Raw genomic sequence first — 18,476 nt, 5'->3', positions numbered from 1 at the left:
TACCATCTTCATGAACCTTCCAACCAACTTAGTTTCGACATTTTTGGTCCCGTCGAAACAGTATGCGCACACTTTGCTTTTGCTTTTTAGAATCAATGGTATAAGTTTAAACACTGATTGGATTGGTCAGCTGTTGGTTTGAAGTTTTGATAGGTCAAGTGTTGGTTTGAAGATTTGATTGGTCAGCTGTTGGTTTGAAGTATTGAATTTTGTTTTACACTGTTTTAATCTACATAACATCTATTAGCGCAACCAGTTTTTTATATGCGAAGCAAACAATAAAGTCGTATAGATAATTCGCGAACGTCATTTAGCATATATTAGAAAACTCTGTTAAATATGAAAATCAAACAAATATAATATGATGATATTGTATATATTTAAAATCATAGCACAAATTTGACACATCTTATTATACACAAACGACATTACACATTAGAAACAGCAAGATGTTATGTAATTTACCATAATATTAGAAAACAAATCTTGCTATGGTTACCATGTATAACACATTCACAATATATTTATTTTTTCCTACATATAGGTCACAGTATGTCCATGAAACACGTCTTTGCTTGAGTGTAAAACAACGAAGAAACCTGAAATAATCAGCATATCTAAAGTGTATTTGGTGGATTCGATCGCGTAATTTCTATATTGGTTTTGATGAGCGACCATTCCGGAATCTGCAAATCAGCTGACAGCTGACCTCGCCCAAAGTAGGTGTTCTGAAACACGTGTTATATCGGTAAAATCCCAGATCGTATATATTGTCAAAGAACTAGACTGCAAATATTGCTTCTTATGGTAATTTTACCTACTAAAAACGCATTGAAAGCTTTAAAAAAATATTATAATGTTCTAAACCATATGGACAAGAATGTTATAAGTGTAATGAATCCATTTTGCACAAAGCGTCTTTTATATTTACTTAAGAAAAGAGATTTTTCAAACAAATCATTGTATAATGCCTTTGTAGTTTAAATGAAATTGTTTTCAGAGAAATAAAGGTAATTTAACAAATATCCTTAAAACTACATGGCGTTATTTTCAGGTGACAGGGGCTTAAATTCCAGATGTGCCTTAACTGAGTAACACTGCAATTATTTATCTCCCATTTGTACCATATGACTAAGCAAATAATAAAGAAAAGAAATGTATGTATTTTATTTTGAAGACATACCCGTTTGCCTTCCGTCGATACATAAATAGGCAAACAATGGAGGACAAAATTAGCAGTAACACTGCACCGGAAACACCAAGTGCAATCGCCGTTGTATCGGAACTCCCTAGACCAGAAAAAAAACTTAAAAATATTACTACAAATTTATTTATACTGCATTATTTCGTTGACATTGAATATGCTTTAAACTACAGTGCGGTTATCATCTTTTCTCTGTAAAACGAAATTTAAAATGCATGCAAAAACATTACTTGTAAAGAAATGACTGTATCGTGAATATTTATACACAAAGCTAAGTATTTGGTATTGTTTTACCTATTCATCGGTATGCTTAATATTGCGTTTCTACAAACCTTCAGAGTATACATGAACAACGAATTTAGTTGACTCCTTCTCTGACGTTTCCTTATTGCCTGCATGGACGTTGTAATCGTCTGCAAAATAATTGACTGAATATTAATTCTGAATTAACATATTCTGGAAAGATATATTGTCGACGCACCGACTGGTACGCAATACCGTAATAACTCTATGTATTCGGACACTAAGCTTTCGGACACCCCCTTTTTGGCTGAAATGGTTATTTTTCTTGACTCTTAATTTTCGGACATGCGCGTTTCGTCTATCATTTATTACTCTAAATTTCGGTCAGTACAGTGCTATTTTACCAGCTTTCGGCATTGTATTCGCGTATCTTGTGAAATTTTGATCATGGGGTTTTACAAACGGATTCAGGTCATACAACCTGGGAGTCGCATGCCTGAGGGCAATGGACCATAACATTTGCGTAATGGGTCTATAACCATGTATACCGGTAGAAAACAATCGCTTCACCCAACAGCATTTTAAATGATATCTTTGTATTAAGGACGGAGTATGTTTAATGTTTTTACTTTTTTGTTCTGTATCATTTCAGGCCAGATTAAGCAAAGCTGTAAAGTTGTTTTTCTAATTTTTTAGTAGAAACACTTTTGTGCATTGATTTATTGATTTTATTTCAATATAATAATTATTTTCAGACATTTAATTTGTGTCTCTAAATTTTTTGACACCTGTAATTGTTGAATATTTTCCGTATCTAAATTTTCGGACACGACGAAAAAACATTTTTTAAGTATGCGAAAGAGTATTTACGGTAATAGATAAAACGTGTATATTACAATTGTGCGTGAAATTTAATATAATAACAAAAAAATAAACAATTTTGTAAACATTAAAAGCGAAAATATATGTATGTTATAAATAGTTGCATACTTATGCAATCAGCCAATTTCAGAGATCCTATTCCAAAAGTCGTGTGCCCAGCTGGACATTTCTTGCATTCTGTCTGTCCGGTCTCGTCCTGATAATACCCCACAGGACACAAGATGATTGCTCCTCCGTCCGAATATGTTCCAACAGGACATTGAGCTTTCAAAAATACACGAAGACACAGTATGATATTGGTATTTGCCATCAAACGTTTCAATCCTTCACACAGTGTTATGTTAGTAGAGGTTATATTTTTGTTAATCTAAATCTCCCACATTTATTCGATAACTTAGAAGAAGAATCACTAACAAATCTTCGCTCAGTATTTTGTACAAATAAGTGTAAAAGCAATTAACACGTGGTGTCTAAATTGTAAACTATTGACGACTTACTGAAATATCTTTCACGGTTATGGATGCGTCTTAAAGTTGACAGGGTATATCAAAGGCAAAAACAATAACTGCTCAAAGCGTGGCAGTTTCAATCAGATGCAAGTAAATTAAAGATATATGTGAAATATCGATCAAAGCGAATAATTGTGTGTGTGTTTTGTGATTCCAATTATTTGCAAATTTCTCTTAAATTAACCTAATTTGTTTGAATCGCGTATACACCTACCGCAAAACATATCGAGTCTCACTGATCCTGTTGGGCAATTCATGGATGATACAACGCCTAGGCCTGAAGCACCGGGATTGACATTGTATTGCTTTTCGTCGAGGGTCACTTGGAAGAAATCGTGTGATTGGTTTGCGATGTGCTGGGCTGCTTTGTCGAGATCAATTATATGTTCCACATATGTATTTACGCTGTCCGATGTTTCTGTATTGATTACATAGTTTTAATCATATCCGATCATAATTGTTAACAATTTTTATTTTGTCGAATGGTAAGAGTTAAATTTATTACATACGAACAATAAACGTTCAACACGTTACCATAAAATTATCAATTCAATATTGAAAGACCATTAACAATCAGTTTTGTAATTAATCCATCTACTTAAACTTTTATGATTGCGTTTTTTTTTTCTTCAAATATCAGGTAAGATAAAATAAATGTAATTAAAGCCATTTGAGACATTTACAATATTTAAAAAACATTATCTTACTATTGTATTGATGAATACCGTCTTCGCTGTTTGGTTTCATTTCGATTTTTATGGTTACGCCATGAGGCGTCGAAGTATTACATTCCTCAGACTTCACATTTATCGTGCATGTATTCTCTCGCACACAACCTAGCTCTCTGATTTTCACATCTACTTGATTCCTCAGTGCCTGAACGTTCTTGTCACTGCAAGTTAAGTCGTAGTGGGCCACGAAACCAAGATCCGTATTCGAAGGTGGTTCTACTTCTGTAAGTTTAGTTACACAATTGCATTTTTTATTATATGTATATAAATGAATAAATATTAATTTTTATATTAACATTTGTATTTGTTTTTTAATGTTCTTTTGAGAGGCAATAGTATATTAATTTAGTTGTTTTAATAAAATGTTCACCATGTGGACCTAATGTGTACATCCGAAGATTGTTCCATTTCTGTACGTGTTTACGTTACGCATAATTATACATGTTATATGTTCATATTTGATTAAAGCCACCCTTCGTAAGTGTGTTCGTTTAATTCAATTAAATGAATATCTTGAAGTAGGTTGGTAAGTTAATCCTTCAAAATCGCGCTTTTCAAATAAGTTTTACCATGTAAAATGTGATTTTCAAGTTGTTGTTTTTTTACTGGAACATCTACAAAAAGCCTTTGATCATTTACATTCAAGTTGACAATTTATAGTCAAAGACATAAGTGCATTGTGATTTTCATCCGGAACAGGTGTATATCTTATTACTCGAAAAGAAGACAAGTAGGATTTAAATCAAAGCCGCGCCATATGGGCTAAATCAATACTAGCCTTTTGATAACACTCAAAAACAGCTTTGTAAATGGGACAAAATTTATTTGTAAAAGCGATTGACATATTGAAAGTACCAAATATATACAATGTCTTACTTCAAATGCATCAGCAGCGGAGAAATGTTTGAATAACATGTGGTCCTTTATTTAGTGCAGGGAATGTATTGCTGAACAAACAAAGAACTGAATAGACATGACATTAACAAATAACGAACACAAGCAAATTTATTGACGTATATATTCTTTCAGAAGTCAGTTTTGAGTTGGCTCTTCCTAAATCTCTATGTGTAAAACATTCAAACCTTATGCTGAATGCAAGACCTACCCAATCTCGGTTACTGAAGGTTGAAATTATTTGCTATATGGACTATTTTATGTACTTAGCAATCATCGGATACAGTAACAGTTTAAAATGAGACCATACAAAATGCGAAGCGTAAAAAACTGAGTTATAAATTGTAAATGTGCGGCCGCTAACTTTATCAACCACTGTTTGGGTGATTGTTTCAAATTTGTTCTTTGGTAAATAGGGGTGGAGAAAATGGTTGGGTAACCTAACATTAATGAACTTGTCCAAAGTTACATCGTTATATTGCAACACTTTGTTCGTTTATCAACTTTTGCATGTTCAAGCGGTTTGCATGATAACATGCAATACAATATCAATCCCAGTGTTATTGCCCGTTTGAACCTTTGCTATACTTGTGTTATCTGTTATCAATGCAAGAAGCCTTTTAATCGTGAACGTGGTGAGGTGGTTTTACTCGTAAATAAACAGGATCAATCAAATCCTGAATAATGGACTATGGATTCAAACCAAGGCTGGTACTTAACTAAACAAATACCAAATGGCAAATGGCAAAGCTAGTTTAAGATAGATGAGTCATAACAGATAAGTCATAACAACTCAACACTGATGTGGATATGATGTGGTTGATTTTATAACCCTGTGTGTAATGCATGTGGTCATATCACAAAGTTGAAGGCTACACGAAGTTTAATACTAACACTATTGACTGATAAAGCCTGTCGGATTATAATTTCAAACTATGGTCATCCTGTTGAAGTCTAATTTAAGAGCGTTATGCATATGACCAGATCAAAAAACAACGATAACATCAATGAAATATTTGTATTCACATGCGGATAGCATACTTATATTATCTGCATGTTATCGGTTATGTTTTTCCCCATATATTACAATAGATTAATTAGATAATGGAAAGCAAAAATATAAACACTACATTACCAGAACAAGACGGAAGGGTTGCTGTTGGATTTTTTTCTGATTGGTGATTCCAAACATACCCTGTTGCAAGACCACACTCGTATACCGGTAGATGAGGCATTGCAAAGTACAAACCTTCATTATATAACGAATGTGTATAGTCAGATATAATATTTTTGCAATATAGTACTTATCAAATTGAATACAAACATGTACATAAAAGGTTCAATGAGTATAATTTAATTGGGGTTTTCAATAAATGCGTATTCAAAATCACATATTTTTAGGCATATGTAAAATGAAGAACATGCATTTAAATAGTTTTAAAATATCACGTTATGTCCCTTTACCATTTTAATTAAATATATATAATTATCACTTTATCAGCATGGCTCTGTTAAAATAGCATACTAAGCCACTTACAAAATCTTAATTCAACTTGTATTAGTCATTTAAATGAATCATACCTTGCGTACACGATATGGTGCAACGAAGTATATCAACGGTATCATTGCAGTTCACAATGACACCAGGTGATCGCCGTAGTTGTATGCATTCTGTCAAAGTAAAATTAATTGTCTTTACTCTTTACGCATTATTTTCTAATAGAAAATTCTTTACAATAAACATGTGCATTACGGTCAAATATATTTAGTGCGCACACCTGGACAGGTTTTATTATTGCAAACTTCTGTCGTCACAGACTCTCCTGGGCACATTGTCCCTTCTGGATCAGGCGGTGGATTGTCACACGACCGGGATCTCCTCTTAAATCCACCGCCACATGTCGACGAACAAGCGGACCAATCCGCCCAAGATGACCAGTTGCCATCAACTAGACATGACGTCAATATAAAAACGTTAGAAATGAAGTCATATGCCAAGCATTTATATTATTAAAAAATCATTTGACACAGCCGATGAAATTCCACAGCTTTCATTATAACTACGGGTGATATCGAACAATGTTAAAATGGTTGTAATAACTACACAGTTTTATGACACTTTTTTTTTCATTACAATTATCATTGAGAAAGTATGGTATTATGTTACATACCAGCCTTTTTCTCACATAACTGTCCTTGGAAACCGTAGGTGCAAGCACATGTATAATTAGACACACCATTAATACATCTAGCTCCGTTCTCACATTCATTTGCTGTGCAGAAATTCGGAGGAAACTGACACTGACGCCCGGTGTAACCATTGCTAAAACAAAGTTTCTGTAGCTTGAAAAATATGTGTAACTGTTTGCTTTATTAAATGCAGATGTTGCCCTTACAATCAAGCCATTTTTAACAACTAAACACTTTGGTCCAACGTACGTATGCACACACAAAAGTAATCAACACATTTAGGTTAATACAGTTGGTCGACATGATGTATTTTTATTTATAATAAACATTTACCTGCAGCGACAGTGAAAATCTCCGATGGTATTAACACAGTCGTACGGACCACACGGATTGCTCATGCATTCGTCTATAGCTGAGGTAATTTATATACATTTATTTTAAATCACTTTTATTAAAGTTCTGAGGTTATGTATATACATTTCCATTCAAATCATTTTTACTAACGTTATTATTGTTAAATTAAAACAAAACAATATTATAAAATGGAAAGCATAAAGTTATTAATTTAACTAAAAATCGTGCTGTTGAGTCTCATAATTGCGAAAACGACAATGAACGTCGTGGACATTTCAATTAAATAGTCTTATAAAAACGAAACAACTATAAAGCAAATACATTTCATCATTAAATTTGAGGACACCATTAACACGTCGTAATAAGAGTTGAAGTAAAATTAGGTTAATTTATTTGTCATGATTTGTTTACTATTCCAAACATGTTTATTTGCTTTCATTACTATATGTGTTATGAAATAAAATTTTACTATGACATTCGCTACATTAGCGACCAATAAAAGATGGGCCATCTTAAATTGTACTGACCGTCACACATCGATGGTATTATAACTCGGGCCCCTGTGGTCTTCACAAGTGCATCAATGTTATATTCTGCCGTCGCATATGATGCGCATGTTGTTGACCATTGCTTGATCTCTTCACGAGTTGAGCTTCGGAGGGCGATTTTCGTGTTTGACAACTGGACATCTTAGTAAAAATATCAAGAAATTTATTAATTAATTGTATTAATCAGACGTTAGCAATTTGATAAATTAAATTAGCAACAACATAAAATCATCAAGTTCACGAAAATGAGGTATGGTTACACAATATCTATTTCTGTGAATGTGCCTTCCATATTGTGCAGGGAATTTGCAAAACGTTACATATTAAACACTGAATATGGTAACTTGTTGCAGCAAAGTGACGCATGATGTCTGAGGATCGAATTGTAGAAGATATCACAATGTCTTATTATATTGAACCAAATATCTCGTTTACAAATACTGTCATGAATTGTACCTCCAGCAAAGTGAAAGGAGTCCGTTGAAGTCACAATATTATTTCTAGTAGGTAGGTTCGTTGCATTTCTACATACTTCATTGCCGTTTATGAAGACCGCCACATTGTTGTGGTCAATTACCAGGGCCAGGTAAGTCCACTTCATAGCTTTAACAGCGATGCCAGTTTGACAGATAGGAAGACTGAAATTAATGAATGTAACATTAACAAAACGCATCATGCGTCCTTAGAATCATTCAATACATATTTGTCTGCTAGCATTCGCATGTCAACATTGGTTCTGAAAAGGAAGTAACAAAGAAACAAAACAACTAAGTACTATTTTTTTTTTTTTATTGTGCATGTATATGCAATCGCAACAGCTTTTATCTTGTGATTCGTTACATTATGTTCAAATAATTTTAGCATCAATTATTTGCATATTTTAATATATTAAAAAAAATCAAGTTGGAATACTGTTATTAAAATTGATTTTGGGAGTTTGTAAAACAATTTTCCATTTTAGTTATTCTTAAGAGGTTATATCACGCGTACCAAAAAAAGAGTATTGATGCAACCATATACAAATAAAACGATATAATTTAAATAAAAACTTCCCATACATTTTTCTTTCCAAGACTTGTATTAATCTTACCCTAAAATGCGCAACGATAACGTTGGTGCGAAAGTTAATACAAGGCTATGGGCACCAGACGAGGTGATCACAGAAAAGTGTTGCGACTGATTTATTCTGAGTAAAAGCCATGTTGTTAAGGTAAGTTCACTAGCTGTAGCGTTTGTCTCGACCGTCAAAGCACTTGAAATCTGAACATCATAAGCTGAAAAGAAGTTTTAATGAGATTCAATAATTGTTTGTTTATGGTCTTTTGCATATATTCTTTTGTATTGCATATGCATTTGTCAACTGCCCTTATAACATTTATGAAATTTCTTTCATACTATACTAATTTTGATCTCAAACTAATTTGTTAAATATGGTTTTTAATATATTCATATGTATCTGTGATTTTGGACGAAAAAAATACACTTTTTTAATATTTGCTGTTTCATACTATTGGAAGGAATTCACAACACCAGCTTAATACATTTAATATAATTTATTGATGTCATAATGTTATAACTTATATCATTTAACTTCAGGTGTATGTGTTATTTTGTTTAAAAGGGACAGTTGTGTAAATATAACATACATATACGCATAGAGTAATAAAAAGAAAAAAGCATTACTGATTTCCATTGCTTTCCATAGAAAGTACATCTGTGTTGATACACACCTATACAACTTGATTTCGATGTCGCCCCTTCTGCAGGTGTACGTGTCCCAGATGGGCATGACTGGCATCCCCTGGACATTGCAGAATCTTGGTAGGAGTCGCTGGGACATTTTGCACAAGGCGACAATCCGGTAGGAGAATATTCACCGGGAGGACAATATGCTGTGTTAAAAAACGTAGATCAGAACATTTCCACTTTTGAAAACACACTATCACGTTAAATGAAAATAAAATATTTACTAGAATTTCGTATTTTCACATGTTAACCTTTACTTGTATATATAACAATTAACGTGCGTAAGTTAAATAAAAAATAAAGTCAATTTTTCAAAAGTAGTTTTTCTGTAACACTGGAATAATTACAAACGTTTTTTCTTCTAATACCTCTACATTGTGTGATCCCAGTCGATGCGTTGGAAGTGGTGTTACTGGCAAGCGGACAGGTTTTACAGACGACGCTGTTCGGCATATTTTGATAACCACCAATGGGGCAAACTTCACATCTGTCTGTTATATTTGACATAAACTGACCAACCGGACAACCCACTAAAATGTGAATCCAAACATACACATGAAAAGTCAGACAATTATTTATTTGATAAACAGATGTGTGTTTTTCTTCGCGTTGTATTGAAAAAACCAATATGTACTTCTGAAAAATAAAAACAAATACAAAATCACATTAAGGGCTATTCGAAACGCCTTATCATCAAATGTGTTATAGAGATTGACTGACCACACGTATTTTCAGTCGGTCGTGGTACCATTCCATTTGGACATTGTATTATTGGCAAACCGACTTCAACAGAATCATTTTCCACACGCAGCCCGGGTATATCGAATAAGCCATCCATTGCTGCTCTCCTAATATTTCTTGAAACTCCACTCAACTTTTCCTCAGTTCTGGCAATTGCTTCTTGTTTGGTTTCGTCATCAACAATATTCAGGGGTAAGATTATTTCAAACTCAACAATATACGCGAAGCGTTCCGGTCTCGGGTTTCTATGGATGTCTCGTTTCCTTCTCGACGAAGTTGGTCCACATGAGACCCTTACATACTTTGCTTGGCAATCTGGGTTATTACGACAGTATTCCAAAAATCTTGATGCGCTTAGGGCCATAACGAAGTTTTCTTGTATTTCTAATAAATTTTCGGCTGAAGAATTGCATTTGTCCGTGTAGTAGTAGAAGTCAGAAGGAAGATGCATATTATGAGGGTAGACTGTCGCTGAAATGCAAAATAAAAGCTCATCACACTAGCAAATTTGTCTGATACAATTTAACTAAACAGAACATATTCCGTATTTCCCTGATTTTATAATTATTAATTTTGATAATGTTTGAGATCTAAACATGTATGCTAAAACATTTTATAGCATTTGTTTGCATTTTATCAGTGTATGCACTATCAGATAAAATACGTTAATATCCAAAAAATTCATACACCGATGAGATGCAGAAAAAAATGCTATCCAGTACCGGTAATTTTAACAGTCTAAAGGCCACATCGGATTTTTATACGTTCGCGTATGAATTAAGTTTAAGTTTCAATTTAATTTTCATTGAACGGCATATCGTTGACGTTTGCGCCGAACTATGACGTCATTTCGCTATTGACCGGTTACAAGCAACCTCATGACCTTTCGCGTGAAATATTTACGACTTTTGTCAAATATTTTATGAAATATAAATACGGTCACGAATACAAATGTATTTACATTTAAATTCAAATTAGCATATTTGGTTCATCTAAAAAAGAAAAACAGATCACGCTTATGGATTACCCCATTCGAGTTGAGCATTAACTTGGAAAAAATAAAATATTGCAATGAAACATAGAAACATTTTTGTCTTATATGTTTTATGACGTTTAAAAACACATTGGTCATTACAACATTTAATTGTAGTATGGTTTATAAATTAGAAATCAACGATATAATGTTTCGACCCTATGGTAACATGTATTGCTCTTTACCAGAACAGTCAGGAACATGATCGTTCGGCCTCCAATTTCCATCTGATTTCCCACATACGAATTCCCCGTAGGTGCTTGCAGGAACGTCATACCCTTTCTGGCACTGCATAATACACATCTGTCCGTAGGTCCATGCACTGCAGGACATTGCGCCATTTCTGGGTTCTCGGAGTTGTGTGCAATTTGTTTCTGCATTTTAATCATACTGAAATTATTCTATTGGACTAAGAGCTATGAAAATACGTTTTACACATTTGTCCATGCCATGAAGTTCAACGTGTGTATTACTTAAAAAAAATAAAACTATTTAAATTTCGGGCTGGTCATAAACGAACTTAAATGATTGTGTCTACCGTGCCATAGCCCCGATTTAAGAGAAAGTCAAATGAAGAACGATAAGTTAAAACATTAAAACAGGAGATACCACCTTTGCAGAACGGTTTCATGTCGTCTTTATTCCACAGCCAGTCAATGTTATCGTTCCTATCTTTCAAACAGCGGATTTGAGTGGCTCCCTCTAGCGGATATCCGCCTATGCAGGACAGAGTGCACTGTGCTCCATACGTATACAGGTTGGGACAATCGTACCGTAAATTTTCTTGGCCACGTGTTGTAATATATGGAGGTTTGCAACTTATGGCTGAAATGTTGATATCTAACGTAAACGTATGGATTTATGTGCATAGATGTGCAAAACACTTTTTAAAATATGGCTTTAATCTAAACGATGTTCAATATAGAGTTTCATGTTGTTTACATAATTTGAAAGAATTGAAATTACATTGGACTTGTACAAGAAAGGAACAATTTCCACCGACGTTATTTGACGAATCATTTATTGTATACGTCACTCGCGTTACACCAACGTTTAAACGCTGTCCTGGCCTATATCCGTGCATTTCCATTATGGTAACATTCTCGTTGGAGTTATCTGTCCCCTTAGGTACGTCCCAGAAAACTGCGGCGGTATTGTTGGGAGAATCGATCGGTACTTGAATATTGGTTGGACACTCGCCATTGATAAAATGCGGCGGTTGCGTGTCTAAAAATATACAGGACAATACAGGCCTTAATTATATTTGATAACCATAGCGACCAAACACATTATTTACAATTAAGACGCACATGTGTATATAACTGTTTTATGGTAGATTATATTCTAATAATTCCATCGGAATGAGAAAATAAATTTGTAGTGCTAACCTTCTGTCTTTTTGGATATATAATTCATTGGAATAAACAATAAATGCATAATAACCATATGAATGATTCAGTTTCTCTATTTTGCTAACTTAAGGAAATTACAACCTACCGACGCACGTTGATGGTTCGCTCCACTGTCCATTACTGTTACAACTCACAAGACTGATTCCGCTCGCAGAATATCCAGGTAAACACACGAGTTGGCAATAACTTCCATAGACCGAATTTCCAGTAGTGCACCTGACTTCACCGTGTTTTACTCTTGGTGTTGGTCCACACTTAACAGCTGTATTAAAAAAACACATATTTTTTAAGGAACAACAATAATTAAGTAAAACTTTCTTAGTTTTCACTAACATATCCAAAAATAGGATAGGTATATAGGGCAAACATATATTTTGGTTAACTTTTTCATAATCCACGAAATAATTAATGCCGATTTCCATTCCGACAACAATGATGTTCAATTACATAAATCTTACAAAAATTAATCCTGTATTCGTTCGTTAAACATTTCTGAAGCAAATGTTATCAACTGTTGCAAAAAATAATCAAAATTCAAAAATGAAAGCTAAGTTCTGTAAAGTTACTGTAAACAAATCAATCGTTTAACGCCAAATCGACGACAGTACCACTACGAAGACGCGCGTTTAGCTGACATGGATTTCAGATACTTCAAATGTTCTGTTGTACATACGGTCACATCGAGGTTGACCTCCTGACCACGATCCTGTTTCTGAGCAAACCAGTGACGCAGATTGTGATGACAAATAGCCTTGTTCACAGAGTACTGTACACACGGAGCCAAGTGTGCCTCCTGAACCACAACTCAAATAGCCATTGCTTAATGTAGGTGCGTAACCACATCGAATTACTAAAAATGAAAAAAACATAACTAGCAAAAATTGTAAGCAAAAATATTTTAGTTGAAATGATTTTGGAATCAACTATATATATATATATATATATATATATATATATATATAAATACTATCGCCACCTTAGGGCGAAGTGCGCAAAAACACAGCACTTTGGCGATTTTTTTTAACTTCTTTAAACTAAGTTTATGTTTAATAAAAATCTCATTATTAAATAATTTAAGAGAAAAACATTGTAAAACTATGAAAAAATATTTTAAATTTTGCACAATTATATGTTAAATTTCTAAATTTTCATTTTCGACTTAATTCTATTTCTACCTAATGCCAAAAAACCCATATAGAAATTTCACTTTGCCTCTTCAATGCACTTGGGAGAAGGGAACTTAATACCGAAAACATACTAATTTACGCTCTACTTCTCTAAGACTGTTGATAAATTTAGCAAAAATAAATATTTAGATAATAAATAATAAATAAAAATATATTATGCCGATACACGTCTGTAAACGTAACAGCATAATTTTATTATGCGTTTATGATACTTTTCTTACAATTTAATATAATATTTAATATTTATAATATTTATGTATTATCCGCGTGCTGATTTTTCTCTGATCTAAAAATAGAACACATACACTAAGTAAATGTTAGGAATTAGGGTGCACTCAGATATATACGTTTATTTGTTGAGATTCAATTGCTCTGTTCGATCACGACCTCGGCGATGCATTAAATCCATCCAAGTATTGTGTGCTTTTTGTTGGTTACTTCAGACATTTGTGGAACATTCAAGATCTTACATTTATTTCGACTCACCTATGGTCGGTGTTGTGCTAAACCGTTACGACATTGCTTTGCACGAATGAATCAGTGTACGCCTTTTACTTCTGCTTAGTTATTTGTTTACAGTTTAGTGCTTGCATTTATTGCGCCTAATTTACGTCACATTTACTATCACGTGATGCTTCGAATAGCCAATTACCTTGATGGTTAATATTCTTATCAATGTAAGTGTAATTACAAATATTATATAAATACTAATTTTGATAACTGAATTAGTTCTCTGGTGGATTTTGATTAGCGTCTCTATATTGATGGCCAGCTAATGGTTAAAACAAAAACAAAACGAAACAACGTAAAAAACGACATTGAATAAAAGTGTGGTCATCTGCTTCGAACGTTCATTAAATACATAGCATTGCGAATTTAAAACTATTTGAGAGATCCCGAACCTCACACTTAGCCCAGTGATATAAAACACACATAAGTGTGAATAATCTTTTGTAATATAAATTGAAAGGCAATAAAAGAGAGCTTATAAATAATTTAATAACGGCTAGATTAATCAATGGTTAGAAGAAACTAAAGCAACAGAGTTATAGTTTTCTGGGGCACGATGCAATGAACGAAATAACAAGTATAAATTTTTCTTTTCGTTTGAACAAAAAAAAAACACAAATAAAACGCGTCTGCTAATTTATTTGATGCATGTATTTGGTTTTCACTTACGCCAGTATTGTATCGAAGTATCTGACAACGCATTCTCTTACTGTCGTAAAAATAAGACCTCTCGATATAAGATTTAACGATATTAAATAAATGTATACTTTATTATTATACCTTAAGAAGAAGAAAAAACAGACAAACAAACATAACAGTGCACTCACACATATTGTGTATTAACTATTATACATAATACGGGTTCGATACATACAATATTCTCATTTGTACGAAATATTTGTTCTGATATCGCATAATTGGTATGCAATTGTCAAAAATTGTACGCCTGAATATTCATATACGGCTATAAATAAGCATGTTGCAATATACATATATTTTGCCATACAAGTTTTATAATTTCGCTTGCATCTTTCTATTTCTATGCATTTCCAGCATTTGAAGGGAATTTTAAATACAGCACTGACCGCAGTTTTATCTGATATTTTGTGATGCTATGCAATGTAGGACCATAGGCGGATCCCCTAAAATCGCCAAAGTAAAGTCAATTCATTTGATGTTTAACACTTAACTAGATCTTAATCACCTATTTAAACATGTCAAAGCATTCAACATCACTATAATCGTGGCGCTTCTGGGGAGCTTTGCCCCCCTGGACCCCCAAAACGATAAACTATGCACTTTTTTGGCATTAAAAGAAGGTACTTTGATGAAAGTATATAAGGCGTGACATGTTCGAGAAGTGGTTGTCAAAGCCTTCAAAATCACGAAAATCGTGGAGCTTAGGGGGGGGGGGGGGGCTTCGCTCCCCTGGACCCCTATCACTATGCCCTGCACCCACCAGAGGTTCTAGCGGCCCCCCCTGGACCACCGGCAAAACTTTGAATATCCCGCCCCCCCCCCCACCCCAAACCAGATATTCCGGAGCCGCCCCTGTGGACGGGTTGTTGTTTTGAAAATCTTTCTAGGGAAGCATATTTGTTGTAATGTATATACCCTGTATTGTTCGTACCCAAATGTTTTTTCGTACCCAATTTTGTTTTGGCATACTTTGTTTGTACCCTGAAGTTTTGTGTTTTGTTACCGTTTTCTAAAATATGTATCTTGGTGGATTTGAGCACTTAATACAAGTAAATGTCCAGCGTAAAGAAGCCTGTACGTCAGGTATACCCTTAACACAGTATTGAGTCGAGGTACCTGACAGCTTTCATGTTTGTCGTCGGATAATTGACGTTCAATTTATATAAAGTAAATAGTCTATAAAATTGATCTTGGCAACAAAAATGTTCACACCTTAAAAAGGCACTTCACCATTTAAACTGATGTTAAATTTAATCCCAACTGCTTAGTTGAAGTAGTTTATTAATATTTATGTTGAGTCATATTAATACTGAAATAACTTTGCATAAACATAAATCAGTTTCTTAAACACATGTTTTCTCTTATAATCACATGTGTAAACACGTATGTCCGAAAAAAGCATTGTCAGCAATCTTGTTCATTTTTAGATCGGCTTATTCATTCTTAGAAAGATATTTAATTATTTTGTATTTTTATATACATTTCCAGCATAAAGTTGCATTTTCCTCAGTGTGCAATTGCTGGAAGAATAAAAAAGCAACGTACGAATACAAAGTGTTGTGTTTTCATTTCATTATATTAAGGAATTTTTGCAGCAATATGAAACACGTTTTAGCTTCTGATTATTTGCCGTAAGAATGTATTTTGTTTTCTACGCAAACAGTATTATGTCGAAGTATATGAACGCATTCTCGTTATGGTGTCAGATTAAATATCGTCATATAAAATGTAACGACATATAATAAATGTAAATTTTATGATAATTTTTAAAATAAAAATAGAACAAACGTAAAACATATTCGCGCAAAGTGTAAATTGACTTGATTCACTACTTATTTCTCAATAAATAGAAACATCTTAGAATTGTTGCTCTCATTTGTACGAAATCTTTCGCCCTGTTCTTATGTAATATGCATACACTATACGCCTGAACACATATATGGTAGTCAAATAAAAATGCATGTAGGAATATATACATTTTATTATAATAGTTTATTATTTTGCTTGCATGAACAAACGGATACTTTCTATGTGTGAGTATTTCCAGCATTAGGGGGAATTTTAAACAAAGCGCTTTTTAGAATATATTCTGTGGTTGCATAATTTTTCTATTCGTTTATACCCTGTAATCTGTTCAGGACCATGTTTTATGATCAGAATGCATATACCGTTTTCTAAATATGCATTCATTATATAATATTATTGCATAAACTCTATCTATAATGCCCTCTGGCGGGGTGCAGAAACTTGGCAAATAGATGGCTTGAACGGGAGAAATCGTGTATTAACAATGCGATTCACGTGCCGTTCAAGCGCTGTTATGTGTTTTACATATCTATAATCTGGTCTACGCGCAGTTACTTCCATTCTCCAGCCTTCGACGACTTTCCAAGCATAATTGGGGAACTGAATAAGCACCAGTTTCCTCATGCATGCAGGGATAATGACGATTTCAATCCACTTTTCAAGTTACTTGTATACCATCTGCACTCTCTTGACATCAGCTTTATTGTATTGGCAACGTCATTGAAGTTAAGGTTATTTACTCAACACTTTCAAAAGACTATGCTCAAAATGTAAGTGTTTATGTACCTTCAACGTTCCTGCTGTAAATTTCAAAATAATTCCTCATTTCTTACTTTACGCTGCTGCATTTCAACTTTGCATTAATCCACTGTTTAAACACATTTTAAATCGAAAGCTGCCTATCCGAAAGTAAAGCCTCGTCATTTCGGATGATCACCGAGTGAGGCATATCTAAAACACAACCTTGAACTGTATTTAAATAATCGAATTATTTTGTCGATGTCGAATGAACAAAATATTGTTTTCAATGTTATTTAAAATTATTTTGGTATGTGTGATTTGTTTATGCAATAATAGCGAAAATACACATTTCTCGGACATGATCATGTGCCGGCGCTCTCAAAATCCGTTCCTGCCCTCGTGCCTGCGGGAAGAAAAACAACATATGAAAACAAGCATTTGTGTTGTCATTTTAGTATATTAAGGGCTTGTAGCAGCAATGTGATCACAATTTTAGCTTCTGCTAATTTCTGACGCATTTATTTGGTTTTCTTCTGAAACAGTATTATGTTGAAGAATATGAACGCATTCTCTTTATGGAGTCAAATTAAAATAGCTGGACATGACAATTAACGATATATATAAATGTAGATTTTATGATTTTATTAAACACCCAACAGAAAACAAACATCAACATATTCAACGCATATTGTAAATTGTCTTCATTCACTACTTACATGTTCTCCATAAATAATTTCATCATAGCATTGTAACTCTCATTTAAACAAAATACTGATTCTGTTATCGAACTACTCTTATGTGATATGCATAATAGTTACGCCTGAATATACATACATGTACATGGAAGGCAAGTAAATAAACTTGTAGGAATATATACATTTTACCGTAATAGTTTAATTATTATGATTGCATGTAATTTACACACTCACTCTGTCTATGTCTGTGTACATCCAGCATTAGTGGGATTTTTAAACAAAGTGTTTTGTGAAGTATACTAATGTAAAACTTCCGCTGCTCCAGCAGCACAGCATTCCCATCAATAACTT

General features: G+C 33.6%; 1 protein-coding gene across 3 annotated transcripts in view; it reads right to left on the bottom strand.

The window, feature by feature from the left end:
* Positions 1-360: 360 nt before the first annotated feature.
* The window catches only part of LOC127841334 (sushi, von Willebrand factor type A, EGF and pentraxin domain-containing protein 1-like), a 78,920-nt gene continuing 60,804 nt past the window's right edge, over positions 361-18,476 (bottom strand). For 2 of the 3 annotated variants that reach the window (XM_052370064.1, XM_052370065.1), the window contains 22 exons: positions 13,161-13,337; positions 12,573-12,749; positions 12,042-12,302; positions 11,688-11,900; positions 11,261-11,449; positions 10,022-10,513; positions 9,670-9,831; positions 9,286-9,447; positions 8,646-8,829; positions 8,012-8,193; positions 7,535-7,696; positions 6,987-7,065; positions 6,635-6,786; positions 6,242-6,412; positions 6,045-6,134; positions 5,599-5,712; positions 3,546-3,791; positions 3,053-3,256; positions 2,438-2,593; positions 1,537-1,617; positions 1,184-1,289; positions 361-728 (listed from right to left, as the gene is read on the bottom strand). In XM_052370064.1, the coding sequence (XP_052226024.1) occupies positions 653-728; positions 1,184-1,289; positions 1,537-1,617; positions 2,438-2,593; positions 3,053-3,256; positions 3,546-3,791; positions 5,599-5,712; positions 6,045-6,134; positions 6,242-6,412; positions 6,635-6,786; positions 6,987-7,065; positions 7,535-7,696; positions 8,012-8,193; positions 8,646-8,829; positions 9,286-9,447; positions 9,670-9,831; positions 10,022-10,513; positions 11,261-11,449; positions 11,688-11,900; positions 12,042-12,302; positions 12,573-12,749; positions 13,161-13,337 (3,836 nt within the window). In that variant the 3' untranslated portion in view covers positions 361-652. Of the gene's footprint in view, positions 729-1,183; positions 1,290-1,536; positions 1,618-2,437; positions 2,594-3,052; positions 3,257-3,545; positions 3,792-4,445; positions 4,517-5,598; positions 5,713-6,044; positions 6,135-6,241; positions 6,413-6,634; positions 6,787-6,986; positions 7,066-7,534; positions 7,697-8,011; positions 8,194-8,645; positions 8,830-9,285; positions 9,448-9,669; positions 9,832-10,021; positions 10,514-11,260; positions 11,450-11,687; positions 11,901-12,041; positions 12,303-12,572; positions 12,750-13,160; positions 13,338-18,476 lie in introns of those variants that run through there. The other variant, XR_008030920.1, reaches the window with a different exon arrangement.

This window comes from Dreissena polymorpha, chromosome 8 (assembly GCF_020536995.1).
Source record: "Dreissena polymorpha isolate Duluth1 chromosome 8, UMN_Dpol_1.0, whole genome shotgun sequence".
Classification (NCBI taxonomy): Eukaryota; Metazoa; Mollusca; class Bivalvia; order Myida; family Dreissenidae; genus Dreissena; species Dreissena polymorpha.
The sequence above is the reverse complement of the archived record's forward strand: the minus strand, read 5'-3'. Positions and strand labels throughout refer to the sequence as shown.